Below are 24506 nucleotides of genomic sequence, written 5' to 3' on the forward strand. Positions count from 1 at the left end.
AGTCCTTTTTTTATATAGCGGACAATGAGTCCTTTCAGTGCCCAGGCCTAATAATAAAATATTCAAGGTGTGTGGTTATGCAAGGCCTGTTGTAAGCTGCCCTAATAATTTTCTATTGTTTTGGGAATCTACCAGTTAAGTGAAGGTTTGTGGTTTCATGTTAAGGCTCTGACACACCAACCCGACGGCAAAATCTGTATTGTCGCCCAAAAAATGAAAACCGGCAGCTGATTGGATGAACGCGTCATGTGGGTCTGGCTGCTCCCGGATTTTACAACCGAGCATAATGGCGGCTCGTTTGGAAAACAATCTAAAATGTGTTTCTGAAAACATTTTAAGCGAGAAATAGGCCATACAGTTGCTGAATCAGTCTTCAGATCGACAAAAGTCATTTTAAAGATTTTCGTCAGATTTTGAGAGGCGTTAGTCAGGCTCATCCCGTTCGTCATTTCCGGGTTAGCGCTCCACCAATCAGATTGGCCATTGAGTCCGACTGCCCGCCTTCCGATTCAACATGTCAAATCGGCCCAAATGAAGGCCGACGGCTCCTCCGACTGACAACGGCACGGAACATACCGAACAGACTCGAGTCACTGACCTCGCCAGAGTCTGTCGGGCGATAATCGGGTTGGTGTGTCAGGGCCTTTAGTCTAATTCTGCAGCTCTGTCGTAGCATTGGTCTAGCAAGGGTTAGGAGGACTCTCATTAACCAGCCGATTTGTAGGCTACATTTAACTTTAAGGAAAGTACCATGTAACCCTACACAGCCTTTCCTCATGGAAATTTAATGAGTGTATCTTGTCAAGAGCAGTTAATGCACTGTGTTTGGGCCATGACAGTTTTACTCTGAAAAACATGCATTATTTGTCAAATTGTTAGTCCTTGCACTATTAAATAATAATAAAAGAAAATGCTGTGTGCAGCCTTTTCCCTCTAGGCTCACCATGGCCACCATCGAATACAGAGGTAGAAAGAGCATTGATATGTCAATCTGTTATTCAGATAACTTTTACTCGAGTCTGTGGCATGAGAGCGTTCAAAAAGTGTCAGTGGCGTGAGTCTACGGTCGATGCCTGAGAGTTGACAGCTCTGATGATAGAATAATATAACTGTAAACAGAATATAAATGGACATTCGATTGACTTAGGTCACGGAGATAAAATTACTGCTAACATGATATTTGCTAAGCACCTAGAATAGTTTTACGGTCAATTAATGGAGGCAGTTGTTAATGTTAGCTAACATGCTAGCTTATGTATTTTGTTGACAAAGCTTAAGTTGCTTGCAAGCTAATTAGGTAGCTATCAGTTCTGAGCTTCAATGGGAGAACATTTCCTAATATATGTGGTTCATAAAGTCCACAAACTTAGGCAGGATAGTCTACAACAGAACATTGTGAAAAGAGGGCAGGTCAGTCAATAAGTGTCTTTTCCTGACATTCGAAGCCGGGCCCTGGGGCATGCTTCAAGGACTGAAAGAAAACAAGATCACACTGTCCATATTACTAATCAATGCATTTACAATTCTATCATTAGGCTACTGTGTACCAAATCATGCAGTCTGCTTACAGCTTCCAATAAATGGTGGCTCCACGTGTTTGCCTAAGTCGGTGCTCTTTCTAGCATGTTTTAACATCCTCTGTTTCAGTTAGCCTTGTCTGATTAACCTGCCAGTGAAGTAATCATCGTCCGTGACACACGGTAAACATTGAAATAATTCAAAATATTCTTTTGGACATTACAAACATTGTAATTTCCCCTTGCAGGATAAATAAAGTATACATTGGACAGGTGACCATACTTACAAAAGTAACAAATTCCAAATCAATTCAAAGTCCTATGGTACATAGATCACTTCAAGGCTTTGGGTGCTGACATTTTTTGGCCGTGACATTTTTTCATTAGCACAAATGATAGGTTAACAACAAGTAGAACATATGATGCTAAAAAACCATGCTACAAAAAAATGCTACATTAAAACAAAATGAGTTTGCTGTCAGCCATAACCTTTTCAACCTACGCTAACTCCTTTTATTAAAGATTGGACTCTCCCTGGGGAATTATATGAGGGAGAAAGGCAACCTGAGGACATTCAGATGCTGAAGCCTCACATGACTGCAAGGGCAGCAGATATTGTGACAGAAGCAATGATGCACCAAACTGTTAATTATTGTATAATAACCAAGGACAGTGAGTGGGTTGAGGTCAGAGAGATCAGGCTCAAAGATGTAAAAAGTCCAAAATATTTGCCTCAAAGTATTTTTGCTTGCTTGGCTATTCAGATAAATTAAATCTTGTACTAGAAGGTGCAGCCCTCTTCAGTCGCCTCAATGTCAGCTCCACCAAATGTATGCTGAATTGTTTATTTTACCAATATTAGTTGTGTTTTATGGGGTTGACGTTGTGGTGTGATGGCACGTGGCCCTCAATCTGGCTACGAGTCACTCATCAGGATCGGAAATCAACTTGCCCGTCTCCTGCCGACTCTGCTAACCTCCTGCCCTCTCTGCTAGCCTGGGCTAGCTATCCAGCTGGCCGCTGAAGAGTAAACGCTGAGGAAGAAGATGAGCTTAAGCTAGCAAGACCATCTCTGAGAACATCTCAAGACTACAAATCGCTCATCAGGATAGGAAAATCAACTCACCAGTCTCCTGCTGACTTTGCTAGCCTGTGTGCGGACAAGCGAGGCCACCTCTGCGTCCATTGATTGATTGATTGATTGGTCTTAATATGACATGGTTATTTCAGTGTGGTACAACAGTCAAACAAGTGATATTCCTGACTCCTGCTGAATTTTTGTCTGTAAAGCTACGGAGCCTTCATTATTAGAAGTGATATATTATACATATAAGTAAGAAACACTGAAACCAACAGTGCAGGTTAAATAGGAATATGCAAAAAGTAATTCGTTTTTTTTATTCATTGTATACAGCACATAACCATCATCCGATTATACTTTACGGTTTTTTACAGCAACTTCTTCAGCACATTCATATTTCTAAGCTCTCCTGAAAAGGTGATGTATGGTAATCCTTATCAGGAAAAGGCTGTTAATAACTGCACACACCATTAACTGCCGTTTCTTTTCTGAAGTTTATCGTGTGTGCTGCAGAAAAACTATAGTGGGTAAAAATGTACCTTTCCCAGTTGAAATTAGTTATCTGCTGCTACTGGTATTCATTTGCATTCAAACAATGCTTGAAAGAGATCTCTCTCATCACAGGATTAGGTCTCAAAGTTTCTCAAAGTGTGCAGAATCTCCAGAGTCGACACACAGAACTTGTCAACTCTGTCTGATGTATCTAGGTCACTCACACTGACACTTTATCTCTACTTCTTAGCATTATATATAATTGTTCCCTTTATTTCTTTATTGCTCGGCTAATTGCAGCCTTTAAGCTGAAAACTAAAATATTTTCTTAATCACCCTATTTACTCTCCAGCGTAAAACATGCAAACATTTATAAGAGGTATAAAAATTGGAAAAGGGAATGTAGCCAACCATCACTTGCACATAGACCAAATCTTAAAACCCTTTGCCACTGGCAGCATAATTTAATATAATAATAATAATAATAATAATAATTAACTGGCTTGCAACAGAGTGATTCTGCTACAGGGTGGTGCATGTGGGATGGAGCAAGAGGAAGACAAATTAATGAAGTCAAATGTATTATTGTAATTTCAACATTAAAAGTACATAACACTGAAATGTAAAATGAAATGTTGATTATTTAATTTACATTTTAGTCCCAAACCCTCAGTATGCACACGGAAAAGAACATGTCACAAGAGCGCTGGATTTTTCTCACCTGTTCAGTATAAGGGAGGAACTGGCATCGTTTTAGTTTATTTCACATATAAATGCTTCCAAATATTTAGTTTACACATTATAGACCATGTTAGCTACATTACAAAGATGAGATCATATATGTTTCGGCGATGCTTTTTCTTAGGCAATTTGAATGATTTGGTTTCTGATTCCTGCTGTCAGTACAGGCTAGTTTTCTCTCCGTCGCCTCTGCAGCCAAGGGGATCTGTGTTCCTCTGCCTCAGAGCGCGAGAGTGACCTGGTGAAAGCGTTTACTGTGGCTTGGAAGATACAATGGCACCATCTGATAGTAACGAGGACACCCACACTCACGCACATTTTCTTTTACTTGCTTCTAAGTAGAGGGACTGAACTGCAGACAGAAGCTCGGCTATGTACCAGATACTGCACTGAAAACACACACCGAGGGCTTTATTCGGCTTTATTAAGTTTTATCTGGATTAAATGCATCTTGAAGAATGATACACAGATCACTAACCTCCCGCCTTGTGTGTTTCCCCCCTCTCAGAGTCACTCTGTTGCTTTTGTACAGTATGTCACAGCTGCAAATCATCAAGAGCAGGTATGTTTATATCAGGAAAGACAGAGTAAACGGAAGCTCCTCTTTGGAGAAGTATATAACTTTCATGACATGAAAGTGACCCGAAGAAAAAGAAGGGGCAAGAAAGATGTGAGGAACCTTCCCTCTCTCTCTCTTTCTCTGTCTCTCTCCTTTTATAGTTAAAATGTTGTCTGCTTTTTAAAACATCATTAAAAGTTATTCCTGCTTCAAATCTTGTGGTTAATATTATATGCCATTTTTACCGTCTGAAATAATACCTGACACGGCCCATTTAGCAGGAGGAGAAAGGATGGGTCAGACAAACCCAGGAGACCGCTCTTTGTGTCCCATGTGAAACCAAAAGTCAGCCTTGACTTATTTTAACTTATGTGCATAAGTTACAATGTAATAATGTTACCTCACAAACGCAACTACGTCACCAGTCTATTTCCTTGACGTTCCACTTCCTGGATTGCTCCGGTGCTGCAGGAAATTCCGTCGGATGCACGTATTTTCGCCTATATCCGTTTCCTTCCGCTTTCTTTGTGTTGGAATTTTATGGTTTTATGGACTATATATATATATATATATATATACTATGGACTCAGATCTCTGCAGGGTAAATTGTAAATTGAAACAGCTAGCTAGACTATCTGTCCAATCTGAGTTTTCTCTCGCACAACTATTCTGCAGCTGCTCCGTGCGGAGCTTAGCGCCGCCCAAGGCGATTGTGATTGGTTTAAAGAAATGAAAATAAACCAGAGCACGTTCTTCTCCCATCGCGTAATGCTGTGTGGACTAGCCAGACCTTCCTCCGCTCCGCAGCGTGTGGATGATCTGGCAAAGCGAGACTAATACGTGACATACTCACAAACATAACTGTTTTTTTTATTTTTAACATGTTCAAAATGAACTAAATAAACTAAAAGTTACATCACAAATATAAATCATGGTCTTTTCCCAAATCTAACCAAGTAGTTTTGTTGTCTTAACCTTACCAAACTGTGAGGATTTCACATACTTAGCCACGTGTTGGTAACACTTTACAATAAGGAACACAAAAAAATAGGTAGTTAATGATTAGTTACTGTTTTTGAAAACTTTTTTGAAAATGGTAGTTACCCTATTTCAGAAGGGTAGTTACCCTTTTTGAAAAGGGTAGTTGGCCTTTTTCAGAAGGGTAGTTACCCTAGTTACCCTTTTTCAGAGGGGTAATGAATGGTTAGTTACCCTTTTGAAAAAGGGTAACTACCCTTCTGAAAAAGGGTAACTACCCTTTCAAAAACAGTAACTAATCATGAACTACCTATTTTTTTGTGTACCTTATTGTAAAGTGTTACCCACGTGTTTAAAACTGAGGCTGATACGTTTCGGTATGAGGACGGGTTGATTAGTAGTAGGGGCGCTAATTAAGGAAATGCTCCTGTGGGTCGTATTAGAGGGTAGGAATTACAACCTATGTGGTTAGGTTAGGTAGTAGGGGGTGTTCTGGTGCTTTCAATCATATTGCATGATTTTCATCTTATTTTACTAATAAATAATTTAATATGGACATAAACTGGTTTCACAGGGCTGCACACATGCGTGTTTGTAAAGGAGCCTTTATATGGTGCAACAACGTTGATCGTGGAAATTTATGTTGCAAACAAAATAATGCGCCAATGTATTGCAATGCATTTCTTTACACATTCTGATTGGTTGGTTTGATAGATCTGGGTCGTTGCAGCAGTCACATTGTTTGAATTTTGTTTTTTTGACACAACTTTGCAGCAGGATTTTGTTTTTGTCAGTAAAGCACGAAACTGGCCGTGGCTGAACGTGTCTCACAGTGCGATCTAGGACCACCATTGTGAGCCAATTGTATAAAAGAAGTTCCTCCATGATGACATTAAGATTAAACATTACTGCGCTTAATTGAGAATACCGTTTCATTTGAAAGTATCCTGCAGCCACGGTTCATCCTGTCACCACCTGTGAAGTCTGAAATGGATATATGCTGGAGATTTTTTAAAAAGCCGACGGAAAATGTGAAGAAATAAGACGCATGAGTGACATCAGAATGTGCTCGCATTCGCTTCCTCCTGATTTCCCCACAGGTTAATAACTAAAGCCATAATGTCATTCACAGATGTCCTCTGTTAATATATTTTTATTTTCAGTGCTCTGTGTATGTGTCAGAATTCAATTCCTCCTGTTCCCAAGTGCCTCTGGTGTATTTGAGTCTTTTTTTGGCAATTTCCCAGCGGAACCTCAAACAACATTTCAATCTGCCAACATGCTGTCTGGGAGATGGGATCCCAACAAGAACTGCCCAAAAAAGTAGATTTTCTGGTCTGAGTTTTCTGGTGGTTGAATAATAAATGAATACAAATCTCTGAAATTGTGGTTTCAAATACGTTACGATTTGCTCCACCCTCCTATCTTTTCCATGTCGGCATGGTCGATGTGGAGAACAACATGGAAAAAACAAATTACCAAGCACATATTCTATGGTGCATGGGTGTGTCTGTTGATCACGCAGCACCAATCTATCTTGTCAGTCGCATTAAGCAGTTAAATCAGATCAGTCTCACGCTCTGCACTCAGAAGTCTAAACTGTGGCCTGTCTCAAGACACAGGGAGAAAACAGTTGGTAGGCAACGAATAGTGCAAATAAATGCAGCAATGCAAGAGCAAAGGCAAAGACGAAAGAAAGTGCTAGCTATTAAAGCATCTGCTTTGTAGATGTTTTCAAGAAATATTCTCAAAATCCAGTTTTGCTAATCTAACTATAAAGTTGAGTTCCAAATCGTAGTAAAGGTAGGCTATAAGAAAAAAAATGAACAGTGATCACAGTACTACAAAGCCGGGGTGCCTATTTCTGTCCATCCATCATCCTGTCCTCCTGCATTCTCTGTAAACTGCTCATTTAGTAAACAACAGAAAATATATGAACAGTCTACCACTCCAGTGACTTCACCAGTCTATTTTTGATCCTCACTTAGGTTCATGAGTACAGTAGGAGGAAGCATTTAACAAGCAAACGTTTGAAACCTCTGAAGTTGCTCATGAGGTCATTGGTGTAGGCTGCAGCTGACAGCAACAGATACACAAATGTCTTGTGAATATATCTATCTCTCAGATTCCATAGAACAGTGCAGAGTAAGGCCCCAATCAGACAGAGCGCATAAATTGTTTTCAATAAGAGTGAAGCAATTTCCTATCTGCTTTTGCATTGCTTAGCTTCTCGGCTTTTTTTGCCCGAGAAAAAACTTCAACTCAAAGTGGAAAAAGCAGTCAACGTCATTTAACTCCACAGCCAAGTAGCGGCTGGCTGAGGATGATGATTCAATGGTTGCCTAGGAAGAATAACAAAAAGACGCAACTGGTCTGATCAGTGCGCCTGATCGCGGCCTAAAGAAGCTTTTTTTTTTTTTTTTTTTTCATTTTTGGGGAAATTTGAGTTATATACTCTGTGCAACGTAAGAAAACTTTTTTGCACACCTCTTTTGTCGGGCAGGTGCATAGGATATGATCAAGAGTAGCAAATCAAAACATTTTTTAGAGAAAATCCTGCACACTGACCATTACGCAAGCAATAATTTATTAGAATAATACAACGTTTTGGTCTCAGACCTTCATCAGGTAAATTCACACACACAAAAAGGGGGGGCAACCATGACTTGCTACTAAAAAGACGCGAGGCATATTGGATATTTACTTTGCAGACGCTATCGCCAAAAGGCCTTAATGATGAATTTAATCTCAACATTATGTTGTGCTAATTTGATGTTTTTTCCTTACTAGTTTTTTCCTTACTAGTTTATCCTCAGTAACTGTTCATTGTACATGTGAATGTGGACTGCTACAATGTAATTTAACCAATGTGATGATCCACTTTTGAATGGACTGTGTCCTCTTTGATTAAGTGTAGAAAAATATTGTGTTAATGACAATGCACTGATCATCCATTGTTGTTAAAATGTATTGAGTGGTATTTTTTCTGCCTTTTCCTATTCACAGTCCGTGATGGGAGTGCCACTTTTGTGAATGAATGACGTCATTCAAGAGCTGGACCTGATTGGTCCTGATTAGTCAACCAAACTATTTATTCTCTAAAAAAAGTTATATACTCTTTAAAAAAAAAAAAAAAAAAAAAGGTTGCATCCAAGCAGACGAGGAGCGCAACTCTTAAGTGATTGATCCCATGTATGGTAAGTCCAAAACATTTTAATTTCATTCAAATGAAAACGTGACATACGATTGAACTTGAACTAGATGAGTTCTGCGACTTGCTCTGTGATTCATGCATGTGGATGATCAGGACCTCGCATCCGGCACTCAAGGGCTCTGACTCTGAAGCCACAGTTAATAATAATGTCGAAGATGCATGTTCATCTGACATTAACTTTGGTCCAATTCAACAAAGCAATAAGAGTGGAGATGGAGCTTTATTTAATTACAGTAATGCACTCATTGTTTTTGCTTTTGTTAAAGTTGGCATGACTAAATGTTTCACTGTTTGCAGCCTGCCAAGCTAATCTCCCAGAACAATGAGATGCCTCCCACGGCTAGAACGAGCATGTGGGCAGCTTTTGAAGCGGAACACAGGAAGCAGAGAGGCGCTATCTGTTAGAGACACACTGTGGAACATACTTGGGCAGCCCTCACACATCTGGACAGACACACACACAACCGGATCCAACATAAAAAGAGGTTTTATTTTATCTTATTTTGGGTTTCATTGCTTGTCTGTCACCATTCAAACTACATCATGGACAAAAACAAAAGTCACTTCCTGGATTCTCTTTTTTTTACGGTGTCTATTTCACTATATCTATTTCAACACTATCAGTATTTGACATCAGACAAACACAGAGCTTTCATCCGGGAGACTGCTATAAAAAAAATAAAATTAAACGACGACTTCTTTTTGCAACTTTACGCAACAAACAAAAATAGGTCACGTTGTGCGTCACTTGCTTAACCGGAAGTGAAGTAACGTAATAGATGTACTGATTTTAACCCAAACCATGATCTTTTTCTAAACGTAACTTAAACTTCAGTAGTATTTTGTGCCTAAACATAACCAAACTGCGACCGCTTCACAGCGTTAACGACGTGTTTTAAACCGCAACCGTTACGTTCTCTGGTTAAGATCTGAAGATTTTCCGAGGAATAAATGACCTGTATCTTCGTGTAGTTTGTTGGGATTAGTCTCACATTGCCAGACCTTCCTCCAAAGCGCTGCAAAGGAGGGTCTGGCTAGTCCACACAGCATTCCGGGATGGGAGAAATACGTGCTCTGGTTTATTGCCATTTCTTTAAACCAATCACAATCGTCATGGGCGGCGCTAAGCACTGGACGGAGCCACGGTGCCTCTGCAAAATAGCCTCGGGAAGGAACTTGTTTTGGTGGAACATGTGTACGTTCAAAAGTTGTTTTAATCGTGTAACAGAAAACTCAGATTGGACAGAGAGTCTAGCTAGCTGTCTGGATTTACCCTGCAGAGATCTGAGGAGCAGTTCACCATAGTCCTCAGAAATCCACCAGAGTTTAGAATTACAACACAAAGAAAGCGGAAGGTAAAGGACATCCGGCCGAAAAGAGGGACAGCGAAATTTCCGATGGCAACGGAGCAATCCCAGAAGTGGAATGTCGTGGATATAAACAAGTTGGGACAGACTTGCTGGGATTTCCGCAACTCTTCCTTCCACAATAGGAACCAGACCAGCACTCCCTTTTCTATGTAGGCTCAGGATGGTCGTTATTTAAGGCTTTAATTACAAAAAAATATATATGGATAAAAAACAGTGATGCAGACTGTGAGAAAACAGAACTCTTCATTCATGCCATTATTATTACCAAACTCACCACTGCTATCCAGCAGTGCTACCACTCTTTCCAAAAAGATCCTGTCAGGTCTGAATGAAGCCCTAAAGAACAACAAAACCTTCAAGAAAAAGATAAAGCCAGCAATGTCTGAAAAGAGCTCATGACACAGACTAAGCCATGCAGACTGTGTTATCTGTGAGAAAAGAAATGTGTTCTCAGTTAAGGCTTCATAATAATGACTTATTGTAGACACATAAATCGCCAAACACATCAATCTTTATGATCTGATAACTATAGATTCATACATTCATATGTATTCTGACGCAAAGAATTGTGACGCATATACTGTAGAGGCTTTTCAAATGGCTTTGGCATCTGGTGAGCGAAACTGCTGTCTTTTGTCTTTTGTATGATCTAATGATAATTTTTTTCATTTTGGGAAATTTAAGTTTCTTTACAATAAAAAATAAAAGTTGCATCCCAGCAGGCGAGGAGAGCGACTCTTACGTGATTCAAGAGTGACTCCATCTCTTTTGTTCAAATTTGTTTAAACATAACAGTTGACAGTAGTTTTCAGCAGATGTGATGAGCTAAGTCAGTGTATATTAAAGGGCTGGATGTGTGCAATGCTGGTTGGTACCCATGATGCTCTTCTATGTGTGCATAATAATTGTGGGTGTGTATGATGTGTTAGATGTGCATAATGCTGTGCAGTGCTTACAGTAGTACATCCATTCACTAGGGCTGCTCCCTCTTAGACGATTAGTCGACTAATCGGTCGTTTTGGTCTTAGTCAACTTAGATGTCTTTAGTCGATTAGTCATGTTTTATGCTTTTTTTCATGCTGAATGACTTATTTCCAAGAAACGTACAAGCACATCTGTGGTAAACACAAGAATTAAAGTGGTGCTTTTGCATGACTCTCTGCAGAGAAACTCATATTACAGATCTGTCGTCAACTAATCGATAAGTCGATACAATTGAATGAGTTAGTCGACTAAGAATTTCTTCAATCGAGCACAGCCCTACCATTCACCACTGCTATCCAGCGGTGCGACCACTCTTTCCGTAAAGATCCTTTCAGGTCTGAATGAAGCCATGAAGAACATTAATATAAAGGCCCCCTTTATCTGAGAGACAGCACACACCAAACACCATCACTTTAACAGATGACGCCAGTAATGTCTGAAAAGGTCTCATGATGGAGAAAGTAAAAAAGGTAAGTGTCTGGCTCCAGAAAACATGGACATGCTCGTTTGTCTGAAAAAGAACAGCAGCAAAAAGAAGAAAAAACGTTGATGGTTAGTTGACATCAGTATCACATTTTCAAGGAATGTCCAGCTGAGTTCTCCCTGCAATCAACCTACAGGACCTCAACACATCAATCCAGTGAGGAGGTATGACCCATGAGATTTCTCCCCAGGACCTCATTTTTTCCTATGCATTTTCTGCCTTGTGTGCTCGTTGCATGGGTAGCTCCATAGTGACATTTTTGGCCAGAAGCAAGAGGTATGATAAGAGCTGCAGAAATGAGGTGCAGCTTGGATACAAAATCAGCCAGTGTGGCGGATGAGATGAAGTTTGCATACAGCTGAGTGATGGGAGAAGAGAAGCAGGAGAGAAATAAGCAGCTGGCATGGGACGCCCACCAGGTCAGCACAACAAAGACACACACACACACACACACACACACACACACACACACACATTTACAGTAAATTTAGGAACAAAGATGAACACACTAATCCATCACTTACTGTCACACACACATATAATATCTTTGAGCTCCATAATTGCAGACAAGAACCCAAAGATTGAATGCCATTGATTTGCAGATAAACAGTATTTGGACACAACAGCTGTTCTACTTAAGGATATGATTTATTAAAGTGCACTCTAGATCTTTTAATGACATCCAACGAAAATGTAATTATAGGAGAGGAGGAGGAAAAGGATAAATTAAATTTCCTCAGAAGCAATGCTCCCTGTCCATACAAAAAAGAATGAAGACAAGATAGGGTCTCTGCCATGATTTACTGCATGTGATTGATTTGAGAGGATAAAACAGGTAGATAATTTGGACACAACAGGTGCACTTCAATAAACTTAAGGATATGATTTATTCTGACTGACACACACACACACACACACACACACACACACACACACACACACACACAGACTTGATGATGATGGTAACAAAGGCAAATTAGATCATCTTTAGATTTAAAAATAAGGTATAGTGTATTATTTTAAGAGACAATCTGCTTTATAAAATTATTATTATCTATTATTTTAAGAGTAGTGCTCCCATACTCTGTAGTATTTATGTGGCTAGCTCTTGCAAATAGATGCATCCACCCATGTATGATTTTTCTTTGTGTTTTGATGTTTACATCTTCCTTTCAATGGAAATCCTGTGACCTTCAGCGTTAATGAACCACAACAAAGATACCATGAATATACATTTCTCTTCATTTGCCCCATGAGATTACAAGGAAATGACTCAGGAGATGAGTCATAAGATAAAAATGAGTTAGAACGAATGCATTGTGCAAAGAGTGGTTGCTATGGCGATGATACACAGTGTTGAGTTCCGTTGCTCTGATTGGTTGGAGGTCTATCCAATGAATGCAGAGGCATTTTTTTTCCTGGTTCGGTTGGAACACGCCCCATAATCACAGCCCAATGGAGCGGTTTCAGACTCACATTCTGACTAGAATCTGAGTAGGACCAAAGAATTTCTAATATAGGAAGAAGTTCCACTCCCTCGTTACTTCCGGCTTCTGAACTGGATGCAGTTCCACCAGAAATCCATATAGGGGGCGCTCACAGGCCAGTGCAGAATGAATGGGACTCTATACAGCTATACCCCTCAAAACCCACTTTTCTCATGATATAATTTTTTGTCTAGTAATTTGAATGTTGCATTTGAAAGCGGAAGCAAAGAAAACACACACTGCTGGGTGTTAGATTTTTTTAAAGTCGCTTTTCTGTTCTAAAAAGCCTTTTAAAATGTCAATGACGTCATACACATATACGGCCGTAGATACTGCTTTACGGCAAGCTCGGAGTCCCTTCCTTCGTTCTCTTGAGGCATCGACCACACAGCTAACAGGTTAGGCTCTCCCTGTCAATACACATGCTACAAAGAGGTTTGCTAATGTTTTAAAGACCACGCCGAAATATTCACTCTGACATACATGGCTCTGCTTTGGATGCCGTCAAGCTGGATCTCCGATCGTAATCAGTCCTTCACTGACCAATCAGCATTCATTAGCAGAATGCTAGCGTGTTATGGGCTACAATGACTCAACCTGTAAGAAATTAAAAGGACATACTGTAAGTACTCATTCATTCAACTTTCGACCTATAACACATGTTGAACTTGCAAAATCTACAATCAAATCTGAGGTTTCTCAACGACACTCAGACGAAAGATACACATTTAGCCGTCTATCTCCATAGAGTCCCATTCATTTTGCACTGGACCGCAATCACCCCCAGTGGAACTCTGGTGGAACTGCAACCAAATCCGGTACAATGGGGCTGAATAGGGAGTGGAACGGCTTTCCGTAGACTGGCTTTGGTAGGACCACGTCAGGCTAGGTAATTACACCAATTTACAAGGCCTCTATCTGCAGCTCAAGAGAATATGGGCTATTTTATTTGATTTAATCAACTTTTGTAACTCAGAAATTTCCCCTACTTTAGGATTTTTGTTTTCTTTGTGTTTTTTGAAAACTCTAGTCCAAAAGAAAATGTATTTTTAGTTTTAGTTTTTCAGTTTCACAGCAGCTGTTACCTTTTAGCTAACGGAAACGGATAACACATAGTATTCAGATTTCAACATTATCTTCTTTTACCAATCACACAGCTCCCAGGTTACAATACAGCAGTGTTGACTGCAGCCAATTTGTGTGACAAATGACCATCATTTACACCCATTAATCTCTTCCTTAATGTGGCCAGCAGGTAGGCTGTAAACAGGAACTCTGTAGGGACAAGACTTTTGCACCTCCTCCCCAAGGCTGTTAATGGCAGTGGGAACATGTACTTTCCAGGACAATTCCAGCGCAAAACGAATTTAGGGGTTAATAACAGATGTGTACCCACTCGATTGTTCTCTGGGACATGTTTTCATGCTAATCGAATGTGTTTGTAGCTTGAAACAAGCTAGCGTGGACCGCTGATTAGCTTACAACGCTAGCATTCGGGGCACAGAACTGCCCCGAGGTGCCCAGGAATCCCAAAAACTGCAGAAATATGATTTATAGCATTCAACCATCTTATTACCTGGCTGTGGCTGTCAGCTGTCACAAGTAAGTATAGCCACAGGGCAAGTGTACAGTATGATTGTGTTTCCTCCAAAACTAGGCATAATAATGGGCTGGGGGTGACTGGCAGGTGTTGGCATTGTGTATGTGTGTATGTGTGTTCCTCAGCAAAGTCAAATGGGTAACTGTCCGACAGTTGTCAAAAACAAGAAAATTTTAATAATACAGATGGAGTTAAACATGGTTTTACTGTGCATGAGAATGGTGGATGTAGGTTCCCCACACCTTGCATAAGTAATAACTCACTGTTGGTTCTAGTTGGGGGAAGACGGAATAGACTGTTAGTGTGTAGCCCAAAACACCATACAGGAAACACAAGTCAATTTAAAATATCTGTGCTAGAAGTTCAAAAACGTGCGTGTTTTAACAGAAACAATCAGCCAACCACTGAAAGAATAATACATCTAGTGTTTACATCCTCCTTAAAAATGTGTGGTTTTACTGTTGTATCCCCTAAGAGAAGAGAAGAGAGAGTGAGAGAGAGAATGGTGATGAGTGAGTGTGCCAGGTTCTTTTAGTCTGCTGCTGCATTCAATAAATTAATCCATAATGTCGACATGCAGCAGATGTCTTTCATCCTCCATAATCTTGCAGGACATCTTTAGGGACTGTTGGTCAAACAAAACAAGTAATTTGAAGATGTCACTCTGGGCTTTAGGATGAGATGCCACAGGCATTGTAAACCATTTTATCGACCTACTAATATATATGGAAAATATAATTGCCATATTAATTGGTAATGAAAATAATCGTTATTCACAATTCTAAAATAGTTAACTCACTGAAAGTTTTCTCTTGCAATGCTGACTGTCAGTTGTGAATGTACGTTGGAGAAAGAAACAGAACAAAACAAGACACATTAGTTTTATTTATATTCTCTTTAATATATCTTTAAAAAAATTGACATACAATCTGAGAAAGAAAAGGTTGAGGATTTGAAGAAGAACAGATTGTTAATCTTCTCCCCTGGCTCAAAGATAGAGTTAGCCAAAGCAGAGACATTTCCCAGTAGCATCCAGGGGAAAATAAACACTGCTAACTGCCAAACTAAAAGGACATAGGACAAGTCAGAGTATCAGTAAGGCTAAGATTAAGTACAGAGTGTTGTATGTTGCTATACTATATACTGGGGGCAACTACTATGACAATTAACTGTCATTATCACATCACATCCTGTCACAGGATGGCTTCATATTAATAATAAAATAAAATTACATTAGTCTTCATGGTTTGAGTGGACCAACACAATGCTGGAAAATAACCATGGAATGCCCACATTCACATTTGCTTCCAATGGACCTGCTACTCGTCATATTCTCAGGTCCTTTATTTTAGCAGAAGTCAGTGTCGTCTGTCGTCTGTTTACTGTCATTTAGAAAACAATAATAATTTGAGCTGTTGAACCCTGGGCCAGAATAAGAAAAAGAAGAGCAAGAGGGAACCAGAGCATGCCAACAAGTCACATCATTTCAACACGTCGTACTTTAACTTCCCACACACATGCGCTCACACACGAGCGCTCAACAAGCATATAATTTCAATCTTTACACACACACACACACCTCCGACAAAAAAATTCCATCTTCAACAACTACATTTCTGACATCCTTAGTAAATAATGCACCACTGGCAGATCACATAGACTTTGCCTCATGCAGACCTGTGAACACAAAGCTGAACGGAGCGAGTTGATGTTCAGATACATACAGTATACTACTCAAACTGTCAGGGAAAAGCAAAACAAAACACACAAGCATACACAGACCACACCCTCAATGGCTAACTGAGTGAGTGACAGCCCTTTCTTTCTCTCTCTAACACACACAATATGAACACACATTGTATGGCCAAAATCCACAATGGCAGTGGAATAGCAGCACCTACTCAAGTTCACTAGCAAGCTAGTCCGACTCAATAGATGTACGTTGCTGGGATAAAGCCTAACATCAGGTGTGGATGTCCCTCCCCTCTCGCTATCTCTGCTATGCACCCCTCCCCCAATACCATACCAGAATAGATAGGCGGTGTACCGAGACCATACTCCAGCGCTGACAAAATGCGGTGAAGATAACTCTGGCAATTCGAGACTACTAGCAAGCTAACAAGTGAGCTAAAAAGTATTGTAGCAAGCATGATAAGCATGCCAACCGGCTCGAGTGAGCAACGTGCTTACTTTCAGTCCTTTAAACATGCCCAGAGGGCAACACCTCCAATGTTATCCACACTGTATGGATGTTAAGAACCACACATACTTGATGAAAAAGAGTCCCTCACACCGAGTGAAAAACACTACCTTGTTAGCTAGCTACCTAGTAAGCTCACTCGTTAGCGTATCACCTCACTAGTTTGCCCGCTAGCTAGTTAGCTTGCCATCTAACTGCCTTTACGAACATCTGCAATTGACTTGAGGTTCACATCCATTGACAGTGAAAACAGACAGTCCATACAACACACAAAGAGAACTAGAAAATGGAGTACCGTCCTTCCAGGAAGACACACACTACACGTTGGCTTGGGAAATCTCACACATAAACCAGAATAAGTGCATACAATGTAGTCATAAAGTTGTGGCACGGTAAAATGTCTTTTATTCCGTACTGCAGCACAATGACAATGCTATGAAACAATAACTTTGAGGATAAAATGCTGACTTTCAGCTTTTAGCACGCTTTAAGTTGTTCACATCCATTTCGGGTCAACGGTGTAGGACTTGTGGCCTTTTATACCTAATCCCCAAATTTTAGGATTTTTTTTTTTTTATGGCCAACACTAATATCATCACCTTTTAAATTGATATGGCAAACTCGTTAACAGTTGCTTACACATCCAGTAGTTACAGAGCCACAATATCATTTGTTTCTGGACAGTTTTTTTGGTCTTTACCAATTATACACACTATAAACAGAACTATCTGTCTCTTTAGCTGCTAAATGCTCCACTATGTTCACCAGCTAGTCGCTAACTGTGTTCGTTTGCTGTATGGTGCAGTGGGATTTTAGAACTTTTTCATTAAAAAGGAAAATGAAAAGAGTAAAGTTTTGGGCCGGACAGCTAAATAATGAGCCAAAACTTACAAATTCTATAAAAGGTGAAGGGGAGCGGGTGATAATTCTCTGTAGGTTCATAACTACAACCGACCCCTTTCACATTGTTTGTTCAATTACACGTTGTCCATTAAACCTGGGGGACTATGTACAAAGAGAGCTCCAATCCCTACACTGTTTGTTATGGATGTAAAACTAAATCAGTCCTTTAAACTCGTAGTCATTGTTTAATTATATACCCACTGTAAAGCACAGAGCGACCACACACCGAAAATGTGTCACTGCCATAGTAAGGTACTTTCTGATTGCACTGTAAGTAGGTATGAACCTCTCCATCGTCAATGAAAAAAGGTACCTGTGGTTGTGTGTGTGTCTGTGTGTGTGTCTAAAACAAGAGAGACAGGTGGAGGAAAGACAAGAAAGGATAGTGAGGAGAGAAAAGAGTGAGGGCAAAGAGGAGAGGAAAGGTGAATCTAAAACCGGAAAAATTGATTTTTTTTTTTTTAAAAGTTGTACTTTATCCCACTGGAGCTGAAAACTCAAAACAGAAAGTCTGTGTTGAGTGTTGTGTATGTGTGTGTGTGCACATGCAAGAAGAATGACAAAAGAACGGGACAATGTGTTCATTCACATGCTGTCTAGTGGGGCTGGCGGTTTTCCAACTTCAGTGTGTGTGAATAATAGACAAGTGTATAGAAACCTGTGTATATGTATGTGATAGCTTTTACAACAGGATGTGACAGTGTGTGTTTATATGTGTGTGAACTCACATGCATTTTCTCTTTTGCGACACAAACATAGCAGGCACTGGAACAGAGGACCGACAGCAACAGATATTCTTTCTCTTGATTCATGAACTTTTTTTTTTTTAACAGCTGAACGTCACTTCCTTTATTTTATTTTTTTTACTGGCCGGTGAATCATCACATCCCTTGCCAATCGTTGCCATGGCTCATTTCCGACAGGCTCAGAGGGACACCTCAGGGAGGCGGCCTTATTCAGCAATCTCGTCACAATGAACAGACATTGTGGTCCAACACTCAATTGATTAGGATAATTGAAGCATATTTTACTTAAGTCTTTACCTAAATGCATAATTTTTTTTTTATTCGTTCCCGCAATGTGGAATTTATTGCAATTGGTTAACAGCAGGGCGTGGCTGTGGTGTCGAGAGGGGAGTTGTAAGAGTCAAAGAGGCGGCTGTTGATTTACACACGTGGAGGGAGAGGGGGACTTGGCCAAGATAAGCAGAGGCAAGGTAGAGCAGTTTGGTTGGTTGGTGCAGGCTAATGTAGGTAGCCGATGAGTCTATCATCTGGCGTAGCGCTTGATGTAATCTTGAACCTTATTCCGAAAATCCTCCTGGATTGGAGACAGGGAAAGGTAAAGAGAGAGCATGAGAGTTAGAATGGAAAAGCCAGACATTAAACATTTGTAGGGGGCGAACAGTTGAAAGAAAATCAAGAGTGACAAAGTAATATGACTCGCCATGTAAAAAAAAAAAAGAAAAAAGAAAAAAAAGAAAAATACAATAAATACAAAGCACATCAACACAGACTTACCCAAATAAACAGTGTAGTAAATTTTTGGACTTCTGGCCAATTCACAAATTACACCAATTAGTGAGTTGATATAACCATAAATGAATAAAATATTTCAAACGTTTAAAGCTTTGTGGTTTTTGCGGCTGCTTTGAATTTTAATTTTGAATGCCTGTATGCTTTTGCATATTGGATTATGTTTTTACACAATTCAATTTACAAACAATGTAGTGTAGATGTCTATTGCTAAAGAGTAGAAGCACATTACATCTTATGTACAATGTCTCTCACTCGAGTTGACTTTCCTTGGCCAAATCCCTTCTAGTCATGTGCGCCCTATCCACCCTTTCCCATATTTTCCTTTCCATCCCGCCCACCATCCATTCCAATCTGTCACTCCCATGATCCATTCCTCCTGGTTACATCTCGCCTGATCGAGCTCCCCTTCCTTTCCTCGGTCCATCGTTTCAAGCCTTCATGTCTTTTTCCATCCTTTGTTGGCCTAACCATCCATCCCTTTAATCCATCCAGAACGCATGATAAGTGCCACACCCTTTGTCAAAGGCTGTAGACTGTTATTAAATTTGAGCAGCAGCAGCTTTCCTCTCCGAAAGGATTTCCTTTATTGTTTCTATACAAAAAAGTGCAAGGCTTGGCAACGCTGCACTGTAGCTCAACATTGTAAATCATAGCAACGTAATTGGTCATTTAAGGGGAAATTAATGATGTATCGGTAGCGGCATCAATGTACCCATAGTCATTTAAAGAATTGTATTAGCTACAGTATGACTTCCATGAGAGACCGCCAAAACAATTCCTATAGCTTCTGAATGTGGGGTGGAACTGCAGTTCACCCCACATTCCACATACTTTGTCCATGCAGATTTCTAATGAGAAACAAGAACGATTTACAAAGACTGTGAATCCCTTTTGGAGCTAGCCTCGAGTGGCCATTTCAGGAACTGCAGTTTCTGGCACTTCCGTGTTGACTTTATTTTTCAGCGGTTGATGCTTGATATGCAATGGAGTGGCATGGGATTTTGAACAAATTATGGTGGTAAAAATATCACAAAAGTGATTACAAATCTTCCCAAGGTGGGCATGACTGTTTGAACAACATTTTATTTAAATCAATCCAATAGTAATTGAGATATCTCGCTGGAAAAGTGAGAACTATGACCTGCTAGTGGTGCTAGAGGAAAAGTCAGAGGATCACCAAAATCACTAGGATTCATCTTCTAGAAACCATGAACGTTTGTACAAAGTTCCATGGGAATCATTCAATGCAGGGATACAGACTAATTCTTATCCATATAGATGGTATATGTTGTATACCAGTCTGCTTTTGTGCCATTTGGTGGTTTCTAACATCCTATTTGGTAAAAAGATGAAATAATAAGCACAACCATGGTCCGCCTCAATAGAATAACACATTTTGTCCATTTGTCTGTCTCAAGTTGTGCCGTGTTAAATGGACAGCACGTGTAAATATGGGATATTGGACCATCTGTAACTGCTCATCCACCTGCCTGTCTTTATGGCATCTTTTGTCTACCCAGCTGTCTCTTGTGATCTTCTGTAAATGTTTGTGGGAAGAGCCCCCCAAAAAAAACAAAGACTTAAACACACAGACGTACACACAGCATGCCATTTAGCGGAGAACATGAGGAAGTACTGTAGAAGGTTTGCAGGCTGCACAGACACCAGAGACAAAAGAAGATAGACAAACACATTCATTTGAAGGATGAGTTTACCAACCTTATCGATGCAATCTCACGCAAATTTACAAGATGAATTTACATAAATTGACCTCGTACTTTTTTCTTACTTTGTCCGCCATTTCTCTCTTGCAGCAGAAAACTGGCTGAGACTGCAAATTACTTTGGCGTTCATTAGTTTGAAGACTCCAAGCAAACCCTGCAGCCAATTAAAAACTTTCTTAGTCTACAGCTTACTTTTTTTTGGCTTTATTTCACCCAGAGAGGCAATTAACTCTCCTCGTCTCCAGCGATCTTTTCAGGTACTCCAAATGTGCACCACAAAGTATTTATCAGGGAAGGGGATGCAAATTAAACCAAAAGTTGATAACTGAGCAACGGAAAGCCCCTGGATATATTAGGCAAACAGATTGCAAAGGGAATGATGAAGGGGAGAGGAGAGGAGAGGTGTGAACAGGGAAAAGAATACATGGAATAGAGAAAAGAGAGATGAAAAGGGATGCAGAAGGGTTGAATACTCAACAGTCCCGGGTGTTTTCACACTTGCGCTGACAGAGGATTTCTTCTTTTGAGAATTCTGTAAGTTTAGTAAAAATGTCAAAGCCCTGTCACGGCTGGGTGTGGTCCAGAAAAGTGATTTTACCTGGAAATGGTGAGGATTTCATATAAGTGAACTCCAGTGTGGTCTGCACCTTTCCACTCAAGTTGAATAATGTGATTGGTCTCACCATGACTGTCTTTTTCATTATATATCCAGTAGGGATGTAAACAGTTAATCGACTATCGATTAATTGTCGTTAAGAATTTACTCGATTAAATTAAATTAATTGTCGGCTAACTGAACATTGCAATCTAAGACAGTTTTCCACAGTACGTGGGCCTAATTTAACGTAACACGAGATTCTCGGGGGCGGCGAGAGACCCGACACACACTTGAGGCGGTCAAAACGGAGCGGAGTGTGGGAGCTTTTCAAATTAATTGATGACAAAGACGCCCAATGTAAACTCTGCGGTACTACGTTTAAGTTCAGCAGCTCTACGAGTTCGCTAAGATAACAAAGAAAAAGATATGATGCCAATTTGCACCACTGACGGTGAGGGATTTTGGGAGTTATTACACTACATGGAGCCAAGATATAATATCCCTTCTCGAGCGACCATTACTACCTACTTGGAAGCACGCTACAAAAACAAGAAGGCGGAGCTAAAAACACAGTTAGCCGCGGCTAATGTGGCTCTGACGACGGATTGTTGGACGGCACTGACTACAGAGAGCTACTAACAATCACTTGCCACTACATTGGAAACGACTGGCAGGTAAAGTCAGCAGTGCTTCTCACGTTAGAGAGACATACAGCTGATAATTTAGCTGACAAACTCAACCAGGCTGTGCATAATTTATTTTGTGAAACTACATAAATGCCATTATCTCTACCGTATCCCAACTGGTACAATAAAACATCAACTGAGCAATATAACATGCATTTGTATTCAGTATATAAGCAATATTTTGCTTTTTATGTTAAAGACACTATTGATACCGTGAGAAATTTACATTGTCAGGAAAAAAGCCGCGTATCAGTTAACCGTTAATCAATCGATAAAGTCAGTCAACTAATGATTAATGAATTAATCGATAATTTGCATCCCTAATATCCAGCACTAATGAACCTAGAATTATTCAAGGCATAGTTGTTGAGATTATCTAGACTAAATACTTAGGAACTGTGTTTAATGATAGACTTAGATTTGATGAAAATACCGATTGTTGCATTGTTAAAAAGGCCCAGTAGTGTCTTAACTGTTATGCAAACTAAACTTGATGTCTCTTTTATTGAAAGTATTTCAACTTTTTCATTTTATTTTGCTGATTTACAACCCTTTATTAAGAGGAAAAGAATCTATCTCACGGTAGTGTTAACCTTAGCACTAAACTGATGGGGAAAAGATCTCTGGCACAGTTTAAAACTGAATAATCTCAAGAGAAATTTTCAATGGCCCACCACATGTTCTTTAAGCCATCAGTAATGGGTTTTAGCCTGATAATATAACAAGTAGATGGAAGTTTGGTTTATTTTATGTATGGAAGTATTCTGAATTAAACTTTAGGTGGCTGGAAAAGGATATGGTCTGCCAGTGAAAAGATACATACAATGTATAAAAAAGTATGATAAAGATGTGTAATAATTAACCCACATGACTTTTGGAAGTATACACTTGACTTGTATAGGCTGCAAAAACACAAAGTAAAGAAGACCATACACACAACAAAATACTAAATGTCCAAATAATAACAGACAAACCATCTCTTAAGAGCGACAGAGCCTGATGCATTACATTTAAACTTTACTCAGACATGCTGTAAGGGAGATGCCATCAGATAATAGCACAGCTGATATGCAATCAGTCTAAAGGAACAGGATAATTACTGTGACAAATTAGCCCCAACAATAGGGATCCACTGTCTATGTCAAGCACACTTCAGCAGTGTGGATGCTTGCTGAACCAGAACCAAGACGACACATAAATACACTTAAATACTGTAAATATGTCCTGTTGTGACAAGGAGCTAAGATTTGCCTCCCCTTCCTCCTTAATTTGCGTTGCTCTCGGTCACAGTTTGCATCACTAATACCATGGCCATACCCAGACTCTCCAGGAAATCAATTTGTTTGAATCATCCTCCACCTCATCAAGAGTTGGTGAGTGTATTTTGGTATAGTCCAGGTTTTGGCTCACAACTTCTCCATTCAATTGGCAGGTTTACAGGGCAACAGCAAGACAGACAGACAGTCAGAAGAGAGCAGAGCTGTCAAGCTCTTTTGTTACATTAGTGCAATAAGACCAAGATGCATATACAATACTGAAGGATTTAAGATGCTACAAATTCTATCCAGCAACAAAAAAAAGCCTGACAAGTCAAAAGTTAGAACAGAAGTACAAAGAGTTATTGCAATGGAGATGCTGATGGAGAGTCTGAACTGGGCTTTATGCTCAGCTGAATTAAATGTAAGCTGTTTTTACACAGGATCATAGGTGACTCAGAAACAACCTTGATGTCCCTTCTTCATTTGGTACTCTAATGAGACCCCATAGGGCCACATCGATCACTACTCAGGGACAGAAAGCAAATAATGGAGACAGAAGCCAGATCAGGATCTAACACATGGTATGTGCGCTTGACATAATTGACTATTGATTAAAGAGGCTGATCCATTTGAGATACTTGAGGAAGCCAGGGTGTGAGGATGTAAGAGACAGAGAGAGAGAAAGGGCCTCTTTCACACTGATGAGTAACAATCAATGTAGCTGTAGAGAATTTAGAATGCAGAGGGCAACGATGGGACGCATGAACTCTGGAGCTTAACGGGTCACACACTCCCCAAGGTCCCACTCCGTCACTATGTGCTTCAGTAGTAGTCATATTACAGTCAACAGAAACAAATCTCTTGCAATATGTGCCAGATACACTGGCAACAAAATTATATTTTCTGTTGAAACACTGAGGTACATGTTGTACTGCAGACATCTGAACTCATCTGATTCATGGCAGTTCAGCCTTTTGCCATTTAATAAATGACACACGTTCATGCTGCTGGGTGGTGTATTAAAGGGTAAGAGCCTATTCATTTTGGTTCACACCGTTCAGACGGTTTCCGCCATTGCTGTCTTTAAAACT

The 24506-nt window shown here is 39.9% G+C and overlaps 1 protein-coding gene and 1 long non-coding RNA gene across 3 annotated transcripts in view; both read right to left on the bottom strand.

Annotated features, from left to right (window-relative positions):
• Positions 1–12349: 12349 nt before the first annotated feature.
• Positions 12350–16502, bottom strand: LOC114564053 (uncharacterized). The gene is made up of 3 exons (XR_003693721.1): positions 16073–16502; positions 13292–13298; positions 12350–12369 (listed from the first exon to the last, which is right to left on the bottom strand). It is a non-coding gene; the product is annotated as an uncharacterized LOC114564053 (long non-coding RNA).
• A 576-nt stretch (positions 16503–17078) lies between these two features.
• The window catches only part of ube2f (ubiquitin-conjugating enzyme E2F (putative)), a 43112-nt gene continuing 35684 nt past the window's right edge, over positions 17079–24506 (bottom strand). For both annotated transcript variants that reach the window (XM_028591197.1, XM_028591198.1), the window contains exon 10: positions 17079–18930. In XM_028591197.1, coding sequence (XP_028446998.1) covers positions 18880–18930 — 51 coding nt within the window. In that variant the 3' untranslated portion in view covers positions 17079–18879. The remainder of the gene's footprint in view (positions 18931–24506) is intronic.

This window comes from Perca flavescens, chromosome 11 (assembly GCF_004354835.1).
Source record: "Perca flavescens isolate YP-PL-M2 chromosome 11, PFLA_1.0, whole genome shotgun sequence".
Taxonomy (NCBI): domain Eukaryota; kingdom Metazoa; phylum Chordata; class Actinopteri; order Perciformes; family Percidae; genus Perca; species Perca flavescens.